Source organism: Malaclemys terrapin, chromosome 2 (assembly GCF_027887155.1).
Source record: "Malaclemys terrapin pileata isolate rMalTer1 chromosome 2, rMalTer1.hap1, whole genome shotgun sequence".
In the NCBI taxonomy this organism is placed as follows: domain Eukaryota; kingdom Metazoa; phylum Chordata; order Testudines; family Emydidae; genus Malaclemys; species Malaclemys terrapin.
The window spans coordinates 80,614,912-80,637,812 of record NC_071506.1 but is presented as its reverse complement, the minus strand read 5'-3'; the positions used below and the strand labels follow the sequence as shown (position 1 = coordinate 80,637,812).

General features: G+C 40.7%; 1 protein-coding gene across 1 annotated transcript; it reads left to right on the top strand.

Moving 5' to 3' along the window:
- Positions 1-1,924: 1,924 nt before the first annotated feature.
- RIOK3 (RIO kinase 3) lies at positions 1,925-22,117 on the top strand. The gene is made up of 13 exons (XM_054018148.1): positions 1,925-2,480; positions 6,753-6,874; positions 7,653-7,798; positions 7,937-8,044; positions 8,661-8,770; positions 9,583-9,726; positions 10,783-10,910; positions 14,467-14,655; positions 15,223-15,382; positions 17,963-18,043; positions 18,137-18,226; positions 18,639-18,746; positions 20,654-22,117. Exons 1-13 carry the CDS (start codon positions 2,418-2,420, stop codon positions 20,753-20,755), a joined length of 1,551 nt encoding a protein of 516 aa, XP_053874123.1. The 5' UTR covers positions 1,925-2,417; the 3' UTR covers positions 20,756-22,117.
- Positions 22,118-22,901: the final 784 nt, after the last annotated feature.

Sequence of the window (22,901 nt, the reverse complement as noted above, 5' to 3'; positions counted from 1 at the left end):
CACGTGGCCCATCAGAGTAATCCGCTGGTGGGCTGCGAGACAGTGTTTACATTGACCATCCGCAGGCATGGCTGCCCGCAGCTCCCAGTGGCCGTGGTTCACCGTTCCCGGCCAATGGGAGCTGCTTTATACACTAATGTCAACCAAAATGTTCCAATCTATATTTCCCTAAACAGAAATAGTCTCATTTTTCAAAAGTGCTGAGCACTTGCAGCTCCTATTGAATTAATTGGCATTTTGTAGTTGCCCAGCACTTCTGAAAATCAAGCTATTTTAATGTAGGTGATAAAAAAGGATTTAGGATCCTAACTCTAGTCTTACAGCCATTCTTACATTCTGTGACCAGCAAGGCACCTCGCATCTACGCCAGCAACTGGAAGGGAAATGGTATAGGACCCACTTTAGTGGCTCTATGCTACCAGAGGATTCCCCTTCCCTGGGGGAAATTGCCAAAGGCTGAGTAAGCTGGCTTTAGAGCAGTTTTGTGTTTGCACAGTGCCATAAAGTTGTCACAGTGTACCTGAGAATCAATCCTTTTTGACTGATAACTAACTATTCCCAGGAAAAGTAGTTTTTATTTAAATACACCTCTACCCCGATATAACGCTCTCCTCGGGAGCCAAAAAATCTTACTGTGTTATAGGTTAAACAGCGTTATATCAAACTTGCTTTGATCCGCCGGAGTGTGCAGCCCCCTCACCCCCTGGAGCGCTGCTTTACCGCATTATATCCGAATTCGTGTTATATCGGGTCACATTATATCGGGGTAGAGGTGTATTTTCCTTCTGAATCTACATCTACCAAATGGCTATTTTGAATAGCTAACTAACTAACACGGCTACCCTTCTGATATTTTGAATTTGTGATTTCTGGTGAGTTTGATTTATGGGGTCAGTGAGAAGTGAATTATTTTCTTTTCTTGGTCTTATCTCTTTTTCTTCTCTGGGTCATTTCCATTTCCTTTAGTTAGAAAGCTGATATTCCTATTTTTCTTATTAGCAAAGCTCTCCTCTTGCGTTTATAAGCATATTGTTATCTGTTTTCCCAAATTATTTTTATCTGTTCATTTCTTTGGATTAAGGTCCCTGATCTGTGATATTTAGTTCAGATAATCACACTTTTTGCTTATTCTCTCATTGTTAGAGTCATTTTGTGGGTGTTACTAAGCTAATTTGCTGAATAACCTTTCCTAAATTCTATTAATTCCAAATCCTTTCTAGCCCTGGCAGTTGTGAAGAAAGCCTAAAAACATGAGCTGAGTGCACCCAAAAGGCTCAGAAACTGGAAGACAAAAAGAACCCAAAAGTATTCTTTTTAAAAAAAAAATCTCATGAGGCCTGACTCAAGATTTTTTAATTCTGAGAGTTTGTTTCGGTCTTCCACTTGGTGATGACAGTAGCTCTTGTTAGGGTGACCAGATGTCCCGATTTTATAGGGACAGTCCCGATTTTTGGGTCTTTTTCTTATATAGGATCCTATTACCCCCCCACCCCCGTCCCGATTTTTCACACTTGCTGTCTGGTCACCCTAGCTCTTGTAGACTTTTTGGCACATAGGGACAAGGCAGGGGACGAAGAGAAGATAAACAGTTATCTTCTCTCCAACCCCTGCCTTGTCCCTATGGACAAGAACACATAGCAAGGAAGAGCCTGTCTGAGTGGGTTTAGGATGTTTGGTTGCCATGAATAACATCTGAGGCACCTTTGACTCCTTTTCAACCCGTTGAATAGCTGTACTAGTGTTTGCTGTAATGGGTGCATAACTAAGGGCGTTGTACTGTGCCCTTCTCTTAGAAAACAACAAGGAGTCCCGTGGCACCTTAAAGACTAACAGATTTATTTGAGCATAAACTTTCCTGGGTAAAAACCCCACTTCTTCTGCGGGCAGAGTTTCTGTTTTCAGGTTCTGGGAAAACACTTCAAATTCCCCATTACTCCTTTACCCCTCTCTACCCCGACTGCCCCTGCCCTGTACTGAGGGGCTAGCGCCACAGCCCCAAGGCTTAGAGTTCCATACCAGCTCGCAGGGAGGGGTCATGCAACAGAGCAGAGCAGTGGGAAGTGGAACATCGGCAACGGAGAGGTCGATGACATCACCGTCAGTAGGCGTGTCAGAACAACGGAAGTACTTTCCTCGACCAATGGGAAGTCTGAGCTGAAGGTCACGGGGAAAGGGAAGTGGGGAGAAGCCGGAAGTGCTGGTTTCATTGTGTGTCTGACGCTGCTGCCGGCTGCCCGCACTTCAGCCCCGTTGCCACCGCTGCGCCTCGTTCGCTGCCGCCTTCCCCGCGCGCCGTGTCTGTCTCCCGCCCGCCGCCGCCGCCTTCCCCGCGCGCCGTGTCTGTCTCCCGCCCGCCGCCGCCTTCCCCGCGCGCCGTGTCTGTCTCCACCCCGCCGCCCCGCTCTCTGGATGCGCAGATGGATCCGGTAGGAGTCGCCGCCGCCCCCGAGACCGGCCCGGGCCCCGCCTGGCAGAGCAAGGTGAGGGGCGGTACTGTGAGGGGCTCCCCCGGGTGGCGAAGGTCCCGTTCTGAGTCCCCTTCCCCGCGGGAAGTCCTGCCCCAGGGGTTTCTGCTGCGTGGGAGGGGAGAGTCCGGTTCTGCAGGGACTGGAGGAGCCGCTGATGAGTCACCGCAGGCGGGGGCTCCGGGCTCCGCTTCCTCCTCAGAGAATCATAGAATATCAGGGTTGGAGGGGACTTCAGGAGGTCATCTAGTCCAACCCCCTGCTCAAAGCAGGACCAATTCCCGCTTCCTCACAGCTAGCGAGGCCGGATTTGACCGACCGCCCCAAGCCCAGGGCTGACCCGAGCCCTACGGGGAAGGACGGTGTGGGGGGACCACGGCCTCACTCATCGCCTCCTTCTGGGGCTCTTGGATGGCAGCAGAGACTGGTCTGGGCCCCAGGCAGTTCCTAGCGCTGGTGTTTCCAGTGTCACTCCCTGAGCTGCGCCAAAGCTGCTCTTCCTCTCTAGGGACAAGTGAGGTTTTAGGCTTATAGATTTTAGGGCCAGATGGGACTATCATGATCATTTAGTCTGGCCTCCTGCACATTGCAGACCACAGAGCCTAACCCACTCCTGTAATAGACCCATAATCTCTGGCTGAGTCACTGAAGTCCTCAAATCTTCATTTAAAGACTTCAAGTTATAGAGAATCAACCATATACTCTAGTTCAGACCAGTGAGTGATCTGTGCCCCACTTTACAGAGGAAGGTAAAAAAATCTCCAGGGTTTCTGTCAATCTGACCTGGGAAAATTCCTTCCTGATCCCAAATATGGTGAGCTGTTAGACCCTGAGTATGTAAGCAGGACCCCCCAGACAGATATGGGAAAGAATTTTATGTAGTACTTGAAGCCCTCCCTTTCTGTAGCCATTGGAGATATTTGTTGATAGCAGTCATGGGTAGGCTAAATACCATTGTGGGCAATGTCATCATACTATCTCTTCCATAAATTTATCAAGTTTAGTCTTGAAACAGCTGAGGTTTTTTTTTTTTTTTGCCCCCACTTAGATAACTGTTCCAGAACTTCACTCTTCTGATAGTTAGAAATTTTCATCTGACTTCTAGCGTAAATTTATTAATGGCTAGTTTATGTCTTTGTTCTTATGCCAACATTGGTCCTTTACTTAAATAACTCATCTCCCCCACTTGTGTTTACTCTTCTAATGTATTTGTAGAGAGAAATCATATCTCCCCTGAGCTTTTGTTATGTTAGGCTAAATAAGCCAAACTTCTTAAGACTCCTCTCGTAAGGTAGGTTCTTCATTTCTCTGATCATTTTAGTAGCCCTTCTCTCCACCTGTCCCCTTTTAAATTAATCTTTCTTAAATGTGGGAGACCAGAACTGTACATAATATTCCAGATGAGGTCTCACCATTGCCTTGTATAATGGTGGTAACACTTCCCTATTGCCTGGCAATACCTCATCTGATGCGTGTTAGGATTGCACTATCCTTTTTCATTGCCACGTCACATTGATCACATCATACCGTGATTGATCAGTACACCCAGATCTTTCTGCTCCTTTGTTGCTTCCAACATCCACAGCTTATGTCAAAAATTCTTGTTGTTAGTCCTTAAGTGCATGACTGCACTATTAAATTTCATCTGATTTCTGTTTCTCCAGTTGTCAAGGTCATCCAGATTTCTTGTATGATATTGTTCTGATACAATGTTAAGGCAGATGCCCTAAAACCTCCCCTTTCTCTCTCCCCGCCCTTAACTAGGAAGGAAACACCACAACAAAGTTAAATAGGCTGTTGCTAGGCTTGCCTTCAATCTGTGCTGGGAGAAGCAGGGAGGGTATTACAGGTTGCATTTGTGAGTTTGTATCTGGGATGCTCAGATCTGCACTACCCGGAACAAAGACCATCCTGACAGGTAGCAAAAGACACCATGGTCCTGAGGAAAGGTCTGAGAACCAAGAGCTTCTGTGTCCTAACTGTTACAAGGCTTTGGGCAAGTCATTTTTCACTTCTCTTCTGACATCTAATGCAGTAGGGTTCAAATTGGATTCATGTTTGCATGGTGCTTTGAATGCGCTAAGTGCCATGTAAGTACTAAGCATGACCACATCTACCAATAGATCCATTTGGTATTTGAGTTAAAATTTGGCATGCCAGTGGTAGAGCCCATTTTAGATGCTCCATTACTGTGTATCTGCTCTGATGGGATTATTAAACTGTTCCCTCATAGAAGTGATTAAATATAGCCTTAGGGTCCACTCTCAGGTGCCAGGAGAGAGGCGGAACTTGTCTCAAACCTGCTGGTGTAGCCTAAAGTGGGACATCTAACTGCTACAGTCATGTAGAAATCATTTTTTGTCTGTGACTTGAAACCTTTTCCAGAATGTAATTTGGGTATAGTGTGACCTAACCAGTCTTGACCTATTGTATTAAACTCTGAAAGATAGTGATCTACTCTGGCCTTTAATAACTTTGTCCTCACTGTAATGACATATGCTTGTAGACTAAAAAAGACTTAACTATGCCTGCAGAAGGACATGTCAAGACATATTCAGCTCTAACTCAGCAGACTTTGTGCATGGCAATGAGAAATGCACATAGATGAAATAAACAAACATTTTTTAACATTTTCAGTACTCAAATACTTTACTCTTAATTTCTTCAGACAATTTAGAGTATACTCAAATCTTTTCAGCAAAAAAAGGGCTCAGTTTTGGTTGCCAAAACTGATGAGCAGGCTGCAGTGGAATAGACAAAGGTCTGAAGTCAGCAGTGAACTGAAATTGATAAGTTTCTGTTCAGCCTACTGCTTGCTGGCTAAAGTTCCTGTTGGACCCCTGACAGGAGGGTCAGTGCACTCAGACCTTGATTCTGGGCAAAACTCTAGCCCTGTTTAAGTCAATAACAAAACTCACATTGGATCCAGAATTTAGACCTATTAAATCTTTTTTGGGTACATCTCAGAGATTTTGAAGGAATGTGTTGTCTGTTATAGTTTCCAGAGTCTGGAAAGGAAACCTTTAGTTGTACTTGTGATTATTTGGTGATCCCCCACTATCCCACATGGGATTTTATCCTGGCTGCCTAAAAGCTGCTAATATATCTTTCCTCTCTATTCTCTTACCATTTGGCAAACAGATCTTTCCTTCTCCTTGATGCTTCAAAGGGCACTGAAACAAACAAGTCTGCTCTCTAGTTTTCATTTTGTTTCAGTCTAAAAAATATGTTGCTGAGAAATGTATAACACATTCTACTGGATTTTTAAAAAAATAGATATTAACTTCAATGTGTTTTTCCTTAGAGTAAGTTACTGTTTAAGATGAATTTTGCTTTGTTTATACAGTGCTTGGCACGATGTGGACCTGACTTGATTAAGATCTGTAGGTGTTGTGCTATGGCAATACTATCTCTAATAAAACCTCTAGAGTGAGTTGGTGGCCAGCTTAAAAATTGTTCTCCCCGTTGGCGATATAGATGAAACACAATTCTTGAAAATAACCAGTTTCTTTACTGGGACACACTATCTTGGATGTAAAAGTGCCTGAAACTTAGGGCCAGATATTCTGAAATTGCATCCACATTCAGTTGGACTGCATTCAGGTGCAAAGTTTATCCTGCGTGATTGTATTTGCAGGATTTGGTGCTTGAAGTCTACAAAGTATTTAAACTTGTGAGCTAATTTCTCCCTTCTTAGAGTAGCCCAGCCCCATGGACTTCATTACCAATCAATATGTAACTTTTAATTGTTACCGTTTCACTATGACCTTTCAAGCAGTTTTAACTTGGAGATTTGGCTGAACGAATGCATTTTGCACATTTATAACTTAATATTCAAAGATATTTAACTTTTGTCATTCAAATGTTTGAACGGATAATTTTTCCAAATTGGGGGAGGGGAATTCTGAACTGAGAGAGAATATGGTAAACTTCAGCCCCAAACTGTTGTTCACATAACTTTCTCAAAAGGGAGGTTTTACAGAAATTCCCAGTTCTGACTGTCTGCTATTACCAGGTGGCTCTTACAACATACTGTGTTATGAATATATTCTTTAACAATCCAAACCCTCTGAAGTATTGGCACTGCCCTCTTCCCTATTTACCTTATGGTAGTCACTTAAAGGAGTACTGTTGTACTTTAGTCTAACAGTATTTGTGAGTCTGTGAAGGAAAGAGAAATCAAGACTACATCAGTTTGTGCTGAACCTATTGGTAGTTTAACTGTACTAACAAACAAAGTAGCCTGTATATCTAGTTGCTGTATTTCAACAGAATGTTTCTTTGCAGTGTCCATGGGGAACCCCTAAAAATGAAGCAATATCATGCTCTCTTGCTGATGTGATGAGTGAACAGTTGGCAAAAGAGCTGCAACTGGAAGAAGAAAAAGTTGCTTTTCCTGAGGTGGTTATGTAAGTTAATCATCTTTGAACTTAAATCCTGGGTTAGTAAACTTGATGATTGCCGAGTCATCGTAGGTCTTCCTACATGGTATCTTAAGTAAAGGTGTGTAGTTACAGTACCATAGTAAGTATTTTCCTCTCTGTCACCCTGTCCTTGGTCCATTTATGGTAGCGCCTCTAGAAATGTATTGTTTAAAAACACCTATTCCAGTGGTTCTCCAGTATATGAATCATGTGGATGTCTTCATGAGATCCCCTCATAATCTTGTTCTCTCCCCAGTTCATACTACTTTTGTGGAGAGGGCTCTTTAGACCAGTGGTTCTCAACCAGAAGTACGCAGCACACTAGCAAAGTCAGTACAAACTAAAATTTCATATAGACAAAATGAGAGGATAAGCAAACTTTTAGAAATAGTGTGCTGTGATGCTTTTGTATTTTTATGTCTGATTTTGTAAGCAAGCACTTCTAAGTGAAGTGAAACTTGGGGTACGCAAAACAAATCTGACTCCTAAAAGGGATGCATTATCTCCTGTTATTTTTAGTAAAAGTCAGATAGGTCACGGGCTTATGTGAATTTTTGTTTCTTGCCCACGACCTATCTGTGACTTTTCCTTAAAATAACCATGACAAAATCTTAACCTTAACCATAGTTAATTATTGAGACGTTTTGCATTTAAATGCAGTTTCTCCAAGATTCTGTATTCAGTCTGGAATAAGTTAAGGGGATACAAGACTGTGTGTTTACTATGTTAACAGAACTTTTATTCCCTTTTTTATTGTGCTTAGTGTTGCCGAAGGGCCATTTATTACAGGAGAAAACACTGACACTTCCAGTGACCTAATGCTAGCCCAGATGCTGCAAATGGAGTTTGACAGGGAGTATGATGCACAGCTTAGACGTGAGGAAAAAAAGTTCAATGGAGATAGCAAAGGTACTACCTTCTGACATGACAGTCTTGTTAGACAAACAAGTACATTTATTTTATGACACCTGTTTGAATTGACTGAGCTGCGAGGTAGTGGTGAATGCATGTTAATTACAAACTTTCTAATTTGTTTTGTTTCCCAAGTCTCCATATCCTTTGAAAATTACCGAAAGGTGCATCCCTATGAGGATAGTGACAGCTCAGAAGATGAGGTTGACTGGCAGGATACCCGTCATGATCCCTATAGAGCAGGTATTGGTTGAATTTACTGTGTGTACAAAATGTACTATATAGGCCAAGATTCTCAAAAATGAGAGCCTGAAATTAGAAATGAGAGATACTGGGTACTTGGCACTTCTGAAAATCATGCTGTTTGTTTTCTATTTGTTTATTCTTTATTATTTAATTTAGGAGCCTAACTTCAGGCTCCTATTTTTAATATATTGGTCTCTGATTACATGTGCCCTTTGTAAAGTTTTTATTTATTACAAATGAGGTTGCCTATGGTTGTGTGTGTGTTATCAAGGCAGTGCCTTGTAATGAAGATTTCAATGCCCAATATGCAGCAAAGAACACATTGGTTAGTCTTAATAGCTGGGTATTTGAGGTTACCTGTTTGGAGGACCTATGTGTCTCTGTCATCTATTCCTTCCTAGAGTATGTGCCATCCTGTGTAACATAGGATGTATTATTTTAGAAGTCCACGAAGTGTGCAGGATGCTTCACAGAAGGGACTCTTGTTTGCTTTTTACATTTTTAATTAATTAAATTGATTTGCTTATTGTGGGCATCATGGAATAGCTACAAATATATTACACCTATACTTGTGTATACATAAACTTTGACTTGTATTGTTCACTATCTGTAGATAAACCCACCACTACTCCAAAAAAGGGCTTTATAGGAAAAGGAAAAGAAATTACCACCAAACATGATGAGGTTGTATGTGGAAGAAAGAATACTGCTCGAATGGAAAACGTAAGGTCCACCGTGTGTGTGCAAGCATATGTATAAATGCCTTAATTCAATCAATATTTGGAGGATTTTAGAGAAATGTATGTTTGTGTGCTGCAGTATGTTATTCTAACTGTCCTTTAAATGAAGATTGTGAAACGTTTGGATTAATTTTTTGATAGAGGTAAGTATTGGTGGAAAACTGAACTTTATTTCTAAACTGTTCAAGTAATACTGTATGTAAGTGATACAAAAATGTTTATGTACAGAAATTACTTTAACACAAATATACCAGCAAGTTCAGTAATGGGGAAAATCATCAAGCTTACACTGGTAAACATGCCAGTCATGTAATCCAAATGATTTAAAAAACAGAACAAAAAAACCTTACCTGAGTCAGGGAAACTGAGTCTTAATCACTTAGATTATAAGCCAGCGTTCTACACTGTCTATTCACAGCAGTAAATATTTGCAATTTGCATTAACATAGCTGTATCAGAAAATATTGGAAAGAAGGAAATGCACTCCAGTATAATCTTTATAGGGTAAATGATGTGTAATCTACTTAAAGAGTGGGTGAGAGCAATTGCTTAGCTCTTGATTTAAAATTATATTGGAACATTTTGTTAGCACTCTGTAAAACTTGCTTGGTTGAATGCTGACACAGAAGCCATTAACTGAAGCAGCCACTCTTCCAGTTCTGAAGCTAAGCATTATAAAAGATAGTTCTTGAATATTGGAATCAAAATCTTGTTCGTTTGCTGTATCTTTGTCTGTCTCAAGTAGAGTCTTTTTTTAAAATACTTTGTGTGTGTGTGTGTGTGTGTGTTTTGTAGTTTGGACCTGATTTCCAGGTTGGAGATGGAATTGGAATGGATTTAAAACTATCCAATCAAGTCTTTAATGCCTTAAAGCAACATGCATACTCTGAGGAACGTCGAAGTGCTAGGCTCCATGAGAAGAAGGAGCATTCTACTGCTGTATGTCTTGGTGCTAAGCCATTTTAAATCCCAAACCTTCCATACCAACTTGCATATCATTTTGATACATTTTAGAAAGAGTAATCCATTTTGACTAAACCAAATGAGCAATGTTTGACTAGGAGATTACTGAATAAGTTTGTATTGTATTAACTCCTATAGTGGGAAACTTTGCCTTCATTTAAGCCACGTGTATTGTGCTCAGATAATGTGATCACAGCTGCCGTATAAATGCATGCAATATTTTGATAGGCTTCCCAAAATAAGAGTAATCAAGTTATTACCAATTTGCTTGGGTTTTCTGTATCTTTAATACCTTGGAGCTGATCATCTGCTTCACAACTATTTCTGGAATTTACTCTAGGACTTAGTTATAGAAATCCTGAGAAAAGAGGGGATTAATCCTAGATACCTGGAGTATACTACTTCAAATTATCTTCGTAACTAGAGCTTCAGGAAGATAGGTTGCTATTTGAACTCCCTCAACTTGTCATCTAGAAAACCAATTGGTATTCCTGATTGGTTGAAACAGTTGATTTTTGGGGGGGAGGGAGGAGGCGAATTCTAGTGCAATAGTCTTGATTTTTGCCACTGAGTTATGGGGATTTAGAGAGAGGTTAAAAGTGCTGTCCATCTCAGTGTTGTCAGTCAGTAAAATGGGTATAATACCTAAACACCTATGAGGTATTTAGGCTTCATGTTTGTAAAGCTCTTTGAGACTCAAATATGTAATGTGCAATATGAAGTGCTGATAATGCTCTTCTCTGTGCATAACAGAAAAGATGTGGTCCTTGTGCCAAGGAGCTTACAATCTATAAAAAACAGTATTAAGTAAAATAAGTCTTGGGATAAAAGAGTTGTTCTGCTAAAGTGTAGAAACAAGAACAACCTACTTATGCTTTTTCTCCTAGATTGTTCATGAGAACACATTTTGCCAGTTGATTCAAATCAGATGGAAAGGGTATTATCCTCTAAATAATCAGAACCGCCACTAGGTTTAAATGAATTTAGATAAATCATTCACTTGTTTACTTTGTTTCTCCCTTTCTCCTGTAGGAGAAAGCAGTGGATCCTAAAACACGTTTACTTTTGTACAAGATGGTCAATGCTGGGATACTGGAGACCATCACTGGCTGCATTAGCACAGGAAAAGAATCTGTTGTTTTTCATGCTTATGGAGGAAAGTAAGTGTGTGATTGTCATGCTTTGGAGTGCAATCCAGACCAACAAGGGGTTGTCACTACTTGCTCTGCAACCCTAGGGTGCCTTACAGTGCTTTGCTGCTGTAGCTCCCAGGCTGGGAGCTCTCTCAGTGAGCATACAAGCATGCAGGTCACACCCTGAGTGTGTGTCGGTGTGCTAGACAGCCCTGGTTTAGTATCTTCTCTGCAGCCCCACTCTGGCTTTCACCAGCCTTGGTTACAACCAGCAAGGTGACCCCAACATGCTCCCAATACTGAATTTTCCCAAAATTGTGTGCACTGCAATGCCCAGCTCTCCCCTGGCAAGTTGAGAGATAAGGTTCATTTGTTCCCTTAAAGCAGCGGTTCTCAGACTTCTGTATTGGTGACCCCTTTCATAAAGCAAGCCTCTGAGTGTGACCTCCTCTTATCAATTTAAAACATTTTTAATATATTTAACAGTATTGTAAATGCTGGAGGCAAAGTGGGGTTTGGGTGGATGCTGACAGCTCGCAATCCCCACCGTAATAACCTTGGGTCACGACCCCCTGCTTTAAAGAGACAAAAGCACAGTGCAGCTTATTAACTGGGATGAATACACCCTTCTCTCAAGCGCAGCCCTGAGTTGGTTTATAGTAAAAATAAAACAAATTTATTAACAATAGGATGTAGGCTGAATGATGCCAAGTAAAAGAAATAAAAATAGAGGTAGTTATAAGCAAATAAAAGTGGGTAAAAATGCATCTACAAGTCTAAAATTTAGTCTAGCAAGGTACAGGCTTTGTTCAAGATGGTTTCTATCACCAGTCTTCCTTCTTCCCAGCCCTGTCTGACTTTCCCTCAATCAGGACCTTCCACAGAAGTACAAGATGCTGGTTTTGCCTAAGCAGGTCTCTCTCTCCTATATATTCAGTTTTTCCAGAGATTTCAGTCCCTGCCCCCTTGGTTGAAGGACCCATCCTTCTCAGCTTTCAACAGCTCTATTTCCTTGTCTGTCTAGTGATGGATGTGAAAGATGGCTTCTGTCTTTGCTTATATCTCTCAAAGTTCAATGATCTAGTTTCAAGCAGCAGAATGACCTCATGCTGTTCTTCCCTTCCCATCACCCTGCTGATTTCTATGTAAATACGTCTTCCATTGTATTTATTTACACTTGGCTTAATTTAATTGGAGACAGGTAGATAGCTGCCTTCCCTCCTGTCTGGGTAAAACCTGTTTCTCTCTTTGTTTGGACAAAGACTTTAAAGCATGATATCAATGTGTCCTTTTATAGTGTTAATACATAGAGCCCTCTTTCCTAGACAGGGCATCTGCCCCCATATTTTCTTTCCCCTTTATATATAAGAAACCTGTTTTTTGTCACTTTTGTCTGTTTAGTCTTCAGGATATATCAGAGAATATCCATAATTTCACCTACAAAGTTGTTACACGCATTTCACAGTGACATTAATGACCTTTGTGGTGTTAGATTTCAAACAGTATAATCACATCACCTTTTAAATAAATATCATGACAGCAGTATGTGAGGTGTAGTGAATGTCAGGTGTGATGAGTTGCTGACACAGAGTGGTTATCAGTTACTAACACTGGCCTTAATGGTGAGACGATACGAAAATAGGAAGAAGCAGCAAAACACTTGAGCAGTCTGCGTTTTCGTATTCTGAGATTTTTATGTGTATTTACAATATCATTGTCCCTGTTGAAGTAAGGGATGTAAATAACAGTTAAAAAAGTTAACCAGTTAAATGATTATCAGTTAACGGTTAACTGAGTTAGCTCTCAGGGGCCTCACTGGGGTTAACTGGTAAGCCTAATGCTTACCAGTTACCTGTTTAACCTTTTACATCCCTAGTTGAAGTTTATATATAAAATTGTAAAAAGCCAAAAAGTACATTTAAAAAAAAAAAAAAATCCCTGCTATTTTCCTTCTCCAAAAATAGCCTAGAAAATTAACGTAAAACTTAAGTATAAACCTTCATAGGCTTGGACATGTGTCCTTGTTCTGGGCCCCCCTTCAGTGTTAGGCCTCATGCCCTTACCTGTCCTTTTTTTTTCTTGCCATTATCCCACTCAGGCTGGGATCTGGGTGCAATACTTGGTCTGTGTCAACCACTTATTTAACCCAACAGGTCCAGCTAGACATCTGCATTTCTTCCCTTTGGGAGCAAGTGGAAGAGTGACCAAACAGTCTTCTTAAAACAATTGTTTTTATTTAGCAATAGAAACAAGGCGTTAGAGAATTTTAAAACTGACATCAACAATCAGGTCTCTTACATAAAGGGCTACCATTCCTGATGGTGACCTAGGCAGTCATAGCTTCTTAAAGGTGCCTGAAGTGTACTTTAACCCTGCCAGAGTTCTTTGTTCTCCTGCATCTGGGGTTTGGCCTTTCCTTGTCAAACCAGTTTCATAGGCTGACTGGAGACAGAACCAGGAAAGCCAATCATTCTGGCATTGTCCCTTAACTCTTAAATGTTTGCTGAGAAGTAGGTATCTTGAGCCATCCTTCTCCTTCCTCCCTGTGTTTGAGAATAAACCAATATATTTATATAACAAACATATTCATATAGTAAACATGATACCAATAACCAGGCCTACAGTATTCATAAATTATTATAGGACAGCTCCATAATTGTCATAAAATGTTATGTAATAGTAGAGTTAAAATTTTAACCTGGGTTTCAACTCTATCCACTGTACAGACAAACATCAACAGAGGGAAGAAAGTAAACTATAAAAAAGGGGCTATTGGTGATTGGACATACAATGATTTCCACATTTCACCTTTTACAGAGGTTTCATTTAATATTTAAACTGTATCAGTTCCATTTCATTCTAGAAATGTATAATAAGCCCACTTGATAAACTTTTGGTCTTCATAACTGAAGTCCTTCACAAGCTATTAATACTATAATTCAGTGGTCCCCAACGTGGTGCCCACGGGCGCCATAGCGCTCGCTGGGGCATTTATTTGCGCCCACCTAGTGCCAAGCAGGGGAGAGAAGCCATGGCCCCATGCCTGCCGGGGACAGAGAACTCCGGGACTGCAGGCTGCAAGTACCGGTGTTCTCTGTTCCCGGCAGGTGTGGGGCCTGCCTAGTGCCCAGCAGGGGAGAGAAGCCGTGGCCGCAAGCCTGCTGGGGACAGAGTACTCCAGGGCTGCGGGTGCTGGTGTTCTCTGTCCTCGCGGCTTCTCTCCGGCTTCTCTCTCCTCTCTGGATTCATATATTATGGATTATTAAATATGTTTTTCGTATTTAATGTACAAATACAAAATAAGCCTTGAAAAATTGTTGGCGCCCGCCACACTCTTCTGAAAACATGAATGTGCTACTGGCCACAAAAAGGTTGGGGACCACTGCTATAATTGATTTAAGAACCAAGTTTAGCCAGGGAACTCTGCAGTCTTTTCATGGACTTAACTTCAACATTATGTGCAGTGTTTTGTTTCTGCATGATCTTAAAACACCTTTTTTTTTAGAAACAAACTCGATTGTGCAGAGACCTAGATGTAGATTAAACATTTAATTTTTGTTCTTGTTTTTTTTTTTATCATAAGAACGGATGAGGATGATAAGGCTGTACCTCCAGAATGTGCCTTAAAAGTATTTAAAACTACCCTTAATGAATTCAAGAATCGTGACAAATATATTAAGGATGACTTCAGGTTTAAAGATCGCTTCAGTAAACTGAATCCACGGAAGGTTATCCGTATGTGGGCGGAGAAAGAAATGCACAATCTAACAAGGTACAAAACCAGTATAATTGGTATTAGTGTCTGACTTTTTTTTTCCCCTGTTTTTCAAGGAAGTTTTGCTATATCACTGTAAAGTTCTACTTTGATGTGGGGGCCTTAATGCATATGTTTACTCCAACTCTCACATCTTATTACATATAATTTTAATTCATACAGTTGAGATACTACAAATGTTCAGCTCCTTATTCTCTATATGCTTTCAAGTTCAGGATTGTGTAACTGAGCACATTTATTTTATTTTGTATATTGGGAAATCTTTCAAGTAAAAAAGTGTCTGGTCATTTTAAATTGTTGCCAGACCCCTATTGTAATCAAATCTTTGAAGCCACTAGCATTTACCTCTGAAAATTACAATCTAAAATGAAACCAAAAGGTTTGTAGCCTTCAAGGCATAATGTTTTTGGAATCCATTGTATGGCTTCCAATGCTTTCATGTATATTTTATGTGAATTACTACATTGATCCAGAATAAACTTGCAAAAATGTTTTAGTACCAGAGAAGGGCTAGCATGAATTTTTGACTTACTCTTGCAATAATATCTATCTTCTGATCTACAGAATGCAGAAAGCAGGAATCCCTTGTCCACAAGTGGTTATGCTTAAGAAACACATCTTGGTCATGTCTTTCATTGGCCAGGATCAAGTTCCAGCTCCTAAACTGAAGGAAGTAAAACTCAATAGTGAAGACATGAAAAAGGCCTACTATCAAATTCTTCATGTAAGATGATGCTGATGTCTTTACCCAACGTTCTGGCAACAATTCCTGGGAGAGTAGTATAGATCAGTGCTTCTCAAAGTCGGGCCGCTGCTTGTTCAGGGAAAGCCCCTGGCGGGATCCAGGCTGGTTTGTTTACCGGCTGCGTCTGCAGGTTTGGCCGATCGCGGCTCCCACTGGCCGCGGTTCGCTGTCCCAGGCCAATGGGGGCTGCGGGAAGCGGCGCGGGCTGAGGGATGTGCTGGCTGCCCTACCCGTGGCCCCCATTGGCCTGGGACAGCAAACTGCGGCCAGCGGGAGCCGCGATCGGCCAAACCTGCAGACGCAGCTGGTAAACAAACCGGCCCGGACCCCGCCAGGGGCTCTCCTTGCACAAGCAGCGGACCGGCTTTGAGAAGCACTGGTATAGATGAGTTGTATATATGTATTCTTCACAATATATAAAACCTCTGGACCTCCATATCAGCAATGTTTTGCAATAGGTATATTTTGTGGCGTATGAATAAATGAGGATAAATCAGAAATGATGCATGAGAGGAAAAATAAGACTTGGAATTTTCTTGGATAGAAAACAAACTTAATGCTGAGTGGTGACAAAATGGCGCTTGGTAGAAAACCGCTATTCCAGGTCAAAGGTCCCAGGTTTAGGAAGAATTACTCTTAGGGGAATTCTGCGCCACTGTGAATTCATGTCCTCTGCAGATTTCTTTGCTTCCCTGCAGAAAAAATGACTTTCTGACGGGAAAGCAAAGGGAAGCCACAAGAGCGGTCACGTGCCCCTCCCTAGCAGCGTGAGCACGTCCTTTCACGTGCCCGGAGCAACTGGTGGAGAGGTAATCACCACAGGGGAGGGAGGCTAGGGACATTCTGGCTGGTGGCTCCTACCCTGTGCTGGGCTCAGCTGCTAGTCCTGACTAGGCTGGGAGCAAGGGAGGATGGGACATGTTCTTCCCCTGCAAGGAGCCCGTGCTGGGTCAGACCCATCCCCAGAAACCTCTCCTGGCTGCACAGAGATCTTCCCCCTTCCCCGCCCCACTTCCTGCCACAATTGCTCCTCAGTGCGGGGGTGGGGATCACTACAGGGGACTGATCTTTTTTCCCCCCCACACACATCTTCCTAACCCCTGTGCATTTGGCACTCCCACCCTGCTGAGCCTCACCCCCTGCATCCGGACCCTCCGCTCTGCACCCAGACAATCCTGCCGAGTCACAACCACCTTCACCTGGACCCCCTGTGCAGAGTCCCATTGCCCCTGCACCCAGAACCCCCCAGCAAGCTCCCCCACACCTGGATTCCCCCCACACACACGCTAAGCCCCTCCACACTTGGATCTTGCCAGGTTGAGCCAGCTTGCCTGCCCACACCATGCTGGAACTTCCACATTTATTGACAAATAACATTTGACGAATTTTAAAATATTGTGTGCAGAACTTTTAATTTTTTTTTTTTGGTGCAGAATTCCCTTAGGAGTAAAGAATATTAGTGATCTAGTGAGTGTCTCTGCTGAATTATTCTGGTCCTATATAAATACTTGTATTATCATATTTAATCTCTCTAATGTACCTTTTCTACGTAACATTTAAGTGGCTCCATTAACCAAATTCTCTTGTTGATTTGTTTGGGGGGTGAGATGGAAGTGTGAGGGTAACTAAGGTGGGATGAAAGTTATTCTGGTTTCAAAAAAACAGTGGAGGACTTTACTCTAAAGCCCTTTAACTGTCTCAGCCAGTCTGATATATACCCATCAGTGTGAGTGCAAGAGAATAAAATTTATAGCCATTGACCTGCAATTGTAAATACTTAATTGCTTATTCTCCATTTCAGCTGGATCAAATAATATTTTGTCAGCTGTGTGTACGTACTCTCAATCATTCTTATGACTTGTTTTTCTGTAGTCATAATGAGAAAAGCTAGGTAGAAACTAAAGATTCCTTGCAGTTAAATTCTGAGACTTGTGGAGCTACACATATGTCGTTTAAACTGAACTTAGTCGGTGTTGGGCACTGTTCAATACATAAAGAAAGATGAGGTCATAGCTCAAAGGAACTCAGTTGACATTCTGCAGATATAATGCAGATGCAGAAACCTAGAATGAACAATGTAAGACTGAATCTCAGAGGTGTCTTTCTCCTACTTAGTGTTGAAGTATTTGGACTCTCACTGTTGAAGTTCAACTTAATTCGTTTTGTGTAATTCCTAATGTCATGATTCTGGGTGAAAAGTCATCAGTGAGTGCTTATCTGTTTGATAGAGGATGAGGTAAAAGAGTTGCCTATACATGCCTATCTGTCTACTGCAGTTGGACTGGTTGACAGAGTTCAATTAAGTTTCCTAGTCTTAATGCTTTTCTTTAGCATAACTGTTTTCCTTGAAATTCTGAACATTTAGTTTCTATTTAACAAGAATAAAAGATGTGAAGTCACAATTCCTCACATTAACCAACTGCATGTACTCTTGAAATGTGACTACTAGTTGGATGGAAAAAATGCTTTGCTTTACCCTGGATGTACAAATAGTGCTGATTAATTACCACTCAAACAAGTATTCTTTGCTTAATTGATAATTTGTCTGACCTCTCGCAGATGATGCAACAGTTATATAAAGAGTGCTCACTTGTTCATGCTGACCTGAGTGAGTACAACATGCTATGGCATGATGGAAAGGTGAGCATATTCTTAAAGTAGAAAAAAAGGTGTATTTAATGTTGAGTGTCTTTATGCACTATGTGAACCAGTACGTTTACCTGTTTACTTTAGGTCTGGTTAATTGATGTAAGTCAATCTGTGGAGCCAACCCACCCTCATGGACTTGAGTTTTTGTTCAGAGACTGCAGAAATGTTTCACAGGTAGGAGTTCTGCAGTTCGTGACCTCTTTGTTTTTCTGCAGTTAAACTCTGATGTAAACGGCTTTTTCTCGGGACGGAGAACAGACTTTTAAATATATGAAGTTGATAAAATCATCAAATTCAGTTTTGGAAATTATCACTTGTAAATGTTGAGTGATCTGTTTAGATACAGGAAGACCATATTGGAGTGAGATTCAGATTAGAGAGGAATAAAATGGTGCTCCTAGAATTGAAACCTGCTCTTGGATCATGTTGCTTGGTTGTCTTGGGGGGCAGGGAGGGCAGAGGGGAGTCAAATTTAAGTGCTACTTCCATATCTGATTAGTAATTGTAGTTTGTGAAATGCACTGTGTGTACTATTTTATAATCTCATGATTAAAGACACTGTAATACATTCTTTCATTTTTAACAGTTCTTCCAGAAGGGAGGTGTATCAGAAGCACTTAATGAACGGGAGCTCTTCAATGCTGTCTCAGGTTTAAATATTGCAGCTGACAATGAAGCTGATTTCCTAGCTGAGGTAAGATTCTCTCTGTGGGTGATATCTAATGCTAGTAAATTAAGGTCAACTAGCTAGCTAGTGGCCAGCCACAATCCTATTTCTTCAACATTCTTAGTTATATGACTAATCCTGTTAGGATAGCTGGTGAAACTAAAGTAAACATAAATCTCCAGCTTTTTAAATTCCGATTTTTCTAGGTTGAAATAGCAATAACAGAAGCTGATACAGACAAATTACACCAGTTGTATGTTAATAGCTCTTTACGTTATCTTAATTAAAACAACCTCAGTTATATGTAAGTCACAATGTTTCTTAAACCACTGAATGAAAGTTTTTTTTAATAAAAATACTAGTGGGGTCACGCAAGGACAAAGAAGCTGTTAAAAAAATTATATAACTTTTACTGCTTATTTTCAATAATTTTAAATGCAAAAGATTAGAACCTAAAAATAAAGCTTATGTCAGGGGTTCCCAATGTGGTGCCTGCAGGTGCCATGGCGCCCGCGCCCGTGTATTGGTCGGCTTTCTTTTTTTTTTTTTTTCCCCTCCGCTGGCAGCACTCGGCCTTTTTTGGCGCCCGCCAGACGTCTGAAAAAGGTTGGGGACCACTGGCTTATGTGCTAGGATTCTCAAAAATTTAGAAGTCTAATTTTAGGATCCTAAAGTCACATTTAACTTCCTGATTTTTTTTTTTAAATCTTTGCTGTAACTCATTTCTTTTAAATGTGTCCTGATGTCATATCAATTACATTCTGAAAAATATCAGATGAAAGGGGAGATGTCTTAAGGAGGAAGAGGGGATGTGTGTATATATAGAGAAATGTTTAATGTCTTCAAGCATTCTTGAGTTACTAGGTAAAAGGGCACTTAGTAGTAGTAAAGCATTGGAGAGTTGCCCCGATAGGCCCAAGCAGTGCAGACCCATGCTGGTCCCAGCCATAAAGCTATGTATTTCTGTATTAATGCAGAAACATGTAGGGGGTGAGAAATTTAGTTCTAGTCAGCTCCTGGACAGGCTGTGCTACCATTGTGCTCAGCCAAAGAAGGAGAGAAATAAGACACAATGTAACATTCTAGGGAACTGCTACCAGTGTTGTTTGTTTTTCTCCACTCTCAAATGCTGGTAAGTGTCCATGTTTCATTGAGTTGTAAGATGGTTTTGGTGTTCTCCTACAAAATCCTTTGACTATTTTGTTTTATGATTTGCAATAATAGGGAGAGATGCATTAATGTGTGAATGTTGTTATGCAATCTGATCTTTCAAAGACTAATTTGGATAGCCCCTCTGTAAGCTTCAAACCATAACTTCCAAGCCGTTAGGGACACCAGTGTGAAGCCCCACTATCTCCCTATTTACATTCCTTCTTTTCTCTTCATTTCTTTGTCTTCTCTTCTATAAGTATTAGAAAAAGTAGTGCCCCACACTAGCTCTTTACAGGCTGCAGACCAAAACAGAATAGGACTGTACTATTTTAATCATGTAAAGCACTTGAGTATGACTTTATTTACTGCTCTGCTAGTACCATTGACATCGGAGATGGTGTGGGCTGGGCTGTCCCATCATCATGAGGCTACTCTGGAACTTCACACCGCTTTTGGGGAAATTCTGGACACAGTCTAGACTCTGGGGACCACCTCCTTCCCCCTCAAAAAACCCTGAACCTGAAAGCATTGTATGCACTTCTGTTCCATTAATTTGCTCAAGGTAGATGCTTCTTAAAATCTCCTAAACTTTGCATATCACACCCTTGATTAAAGCTGGTGTGGCTGAACCATTGAGAGTGTTAGATATTCAGGAAATGGATCATAATGTGTGAACTAGTTTACTCCTGTAAACTAGCTCTTTTAACACAATATTTTGAAGCACTTGCTTACAGGCCCAGTTTTTATAAAAACTTCAGAGTGGATTTATTTCTATCTTACAGATTGAAGCTTTGGAAAAAATGAATGAAGATCATGTGCAGAAACATGGAAAGAAGTCACCATTTTCAAGTGATGGAGATCCACCAATAATATACAATGAATAGCACTGAATGCATAACTGCTTTAAAAGAAACAAGTTCACTGCTTCTAACCATGTTAGTGCAGTGGTAAATGTCACTTCCAAAGACGAGGGAATCTGTGGTTGACTTGGAATACCAAAAAGGAAAACACAAAGAGTGTACCCTGGTGCTTGTGTTTTTTATATTGGCCTGCAAGTCAGGCTCTTGGGATTTTAGAATGGCACTGTGAGAATAGAATGTCACCACATCTAATGTTCTGATGATTTAACCAACTTTTCAGTTACATTAGATTATTGTAGCTGAGTTAATCATATTTTGCATGATTTAGAGCTTAAATGTCTTAGGTTTTTTTTAAATTGACAATTCCAGATTAGTAGTGGTTACAGTGTAAACGGTAGGGAAGAGCAGTAGTCCCTATCATCCTTCCCTTTGCCACCCCTAAAACCTAACTGGTTTAAGATTCTGTATCTGTTTATACACAATGTAGGTGTAGCCCATTTTTCCACATTTAAAACAAACAAACAAAAAAGAAAATTAAATTACAGATAGCCATCACAAAAATCTGATTTCTTAATATAACCATCTTTCACATGTTTTAAAATCACTTTTTTTCCCCTTCACATAAATGGAATATGGCTTAAGATGCCTGTCTAAATATATTTGCATGCAATATGGTGGGGAGCAAGCCTGAACTGTCCAGAGGGATGAGTTGGCAACATGTCAGGGTCTCCTGCTAGCTGCGCTCAGTTTACATAAAGTGGAGCAGATAGCTGTAATCTTTATCTTTACTATAGAAATCCTTCAGATTACAGGTTGAATCAAAATGGATCCTTGGCATTCAGTCTATATTGAAACTCTGGCTTGTACTTTGGACTCTTCTGATTCAACTAAAATTTAAATTAGAAATCTTAACAGAACCAAAGCTGATTATCACAATTGATTTATTACACAATGGAACTGCGGCAAGAAATAAAGATGAACATGTTTTGAGGTTTTTCTCCTACTGAAATAGAAATTAGAACTCAAGAAAGCGCTTATGCGTTTTTCATTGACATTTTGACTAAAAAGTATCTAATCTTTTGCTTCTTATATATTTTATATATAAAACTTTTTAATCCTGTCTAGACCTCACTAGAATTACAGTCTGTCAGAAGATTTATTTCTGTGAAACAATGCATTTAGAAGATGAACTGATTGAATGGGGTGGTATGGATTAGAAAATCCTGAAGATGAAATCATTTTCTGTTTACTTATTTTATTGCCCTTTGTAAAGCTACTTGTTACCAGGCAGGATATATTGTTGCTGTGTGTGACATTCTCAAAGTGTGCTGTGAAAGTGCTCTTCCTGTTGGAAAATGAATGGTGAAGTAAAAACTTGAGATCTTGTGGCTGTATTCTTGTGTAGTATGTTGTTGAGACATTGCACTGACTTGAGTTAGTCCTAAAAGCCTTGTCAGCAACAGATCACTTGGAACTAGTGTTCCAGATGGGACTAAACTGTTTCAGCATCATTACACAAAGCATCATGACTGGGTGGCTAATACATCAACCACCAAGAAGCCTAGAGTAATCTCATCTCTTAAACTTGGATTTTTCCAGAGGTTTAGTGACTATTGCCAGCTGCCTCTTCTCTTTCATAAGAACCAGAGCATTGATTACTCCTGGGGCAATTCTGCACCAAAAAATTAATTCTGCACACAAATTCTGCATATTTTATCAAAAGATCACAATATAATCACACCAATTTCAATTACTTTGGTAATTTTATTTCAAAATAGCTGTCAGCAACTATGTCTATAATGATGCAGACCCCAAAAAAGTTTCAGGAAATGTCTTTTGACAAATAGATTCCTTACTAAGTATATTAATACAGAACTTTGCGTAATTCATTTACAATACAGAAAAAAGTTACCTTCTCTTAACTGTTGTTCTTCGAGATGTGTTGTTCATGTCCATTCCAATCAGGGGTGTATGTGCGCGCACGTGCACAGCAACCGGAAGATTCTCCCATTGCAGCATCTGTCGGGTTGGTCTGGGTGCCCCCCAGGAGTCGCACCTTTATGGCACTCAATATAGAGCCCTGCCGGCCTGCCACCCCCTTAGTTCCTTCTTCCCAGCTACTCCAACAGAGGAGTAGGAGGGTGGGTATTGGAATGGACATAAACAACGC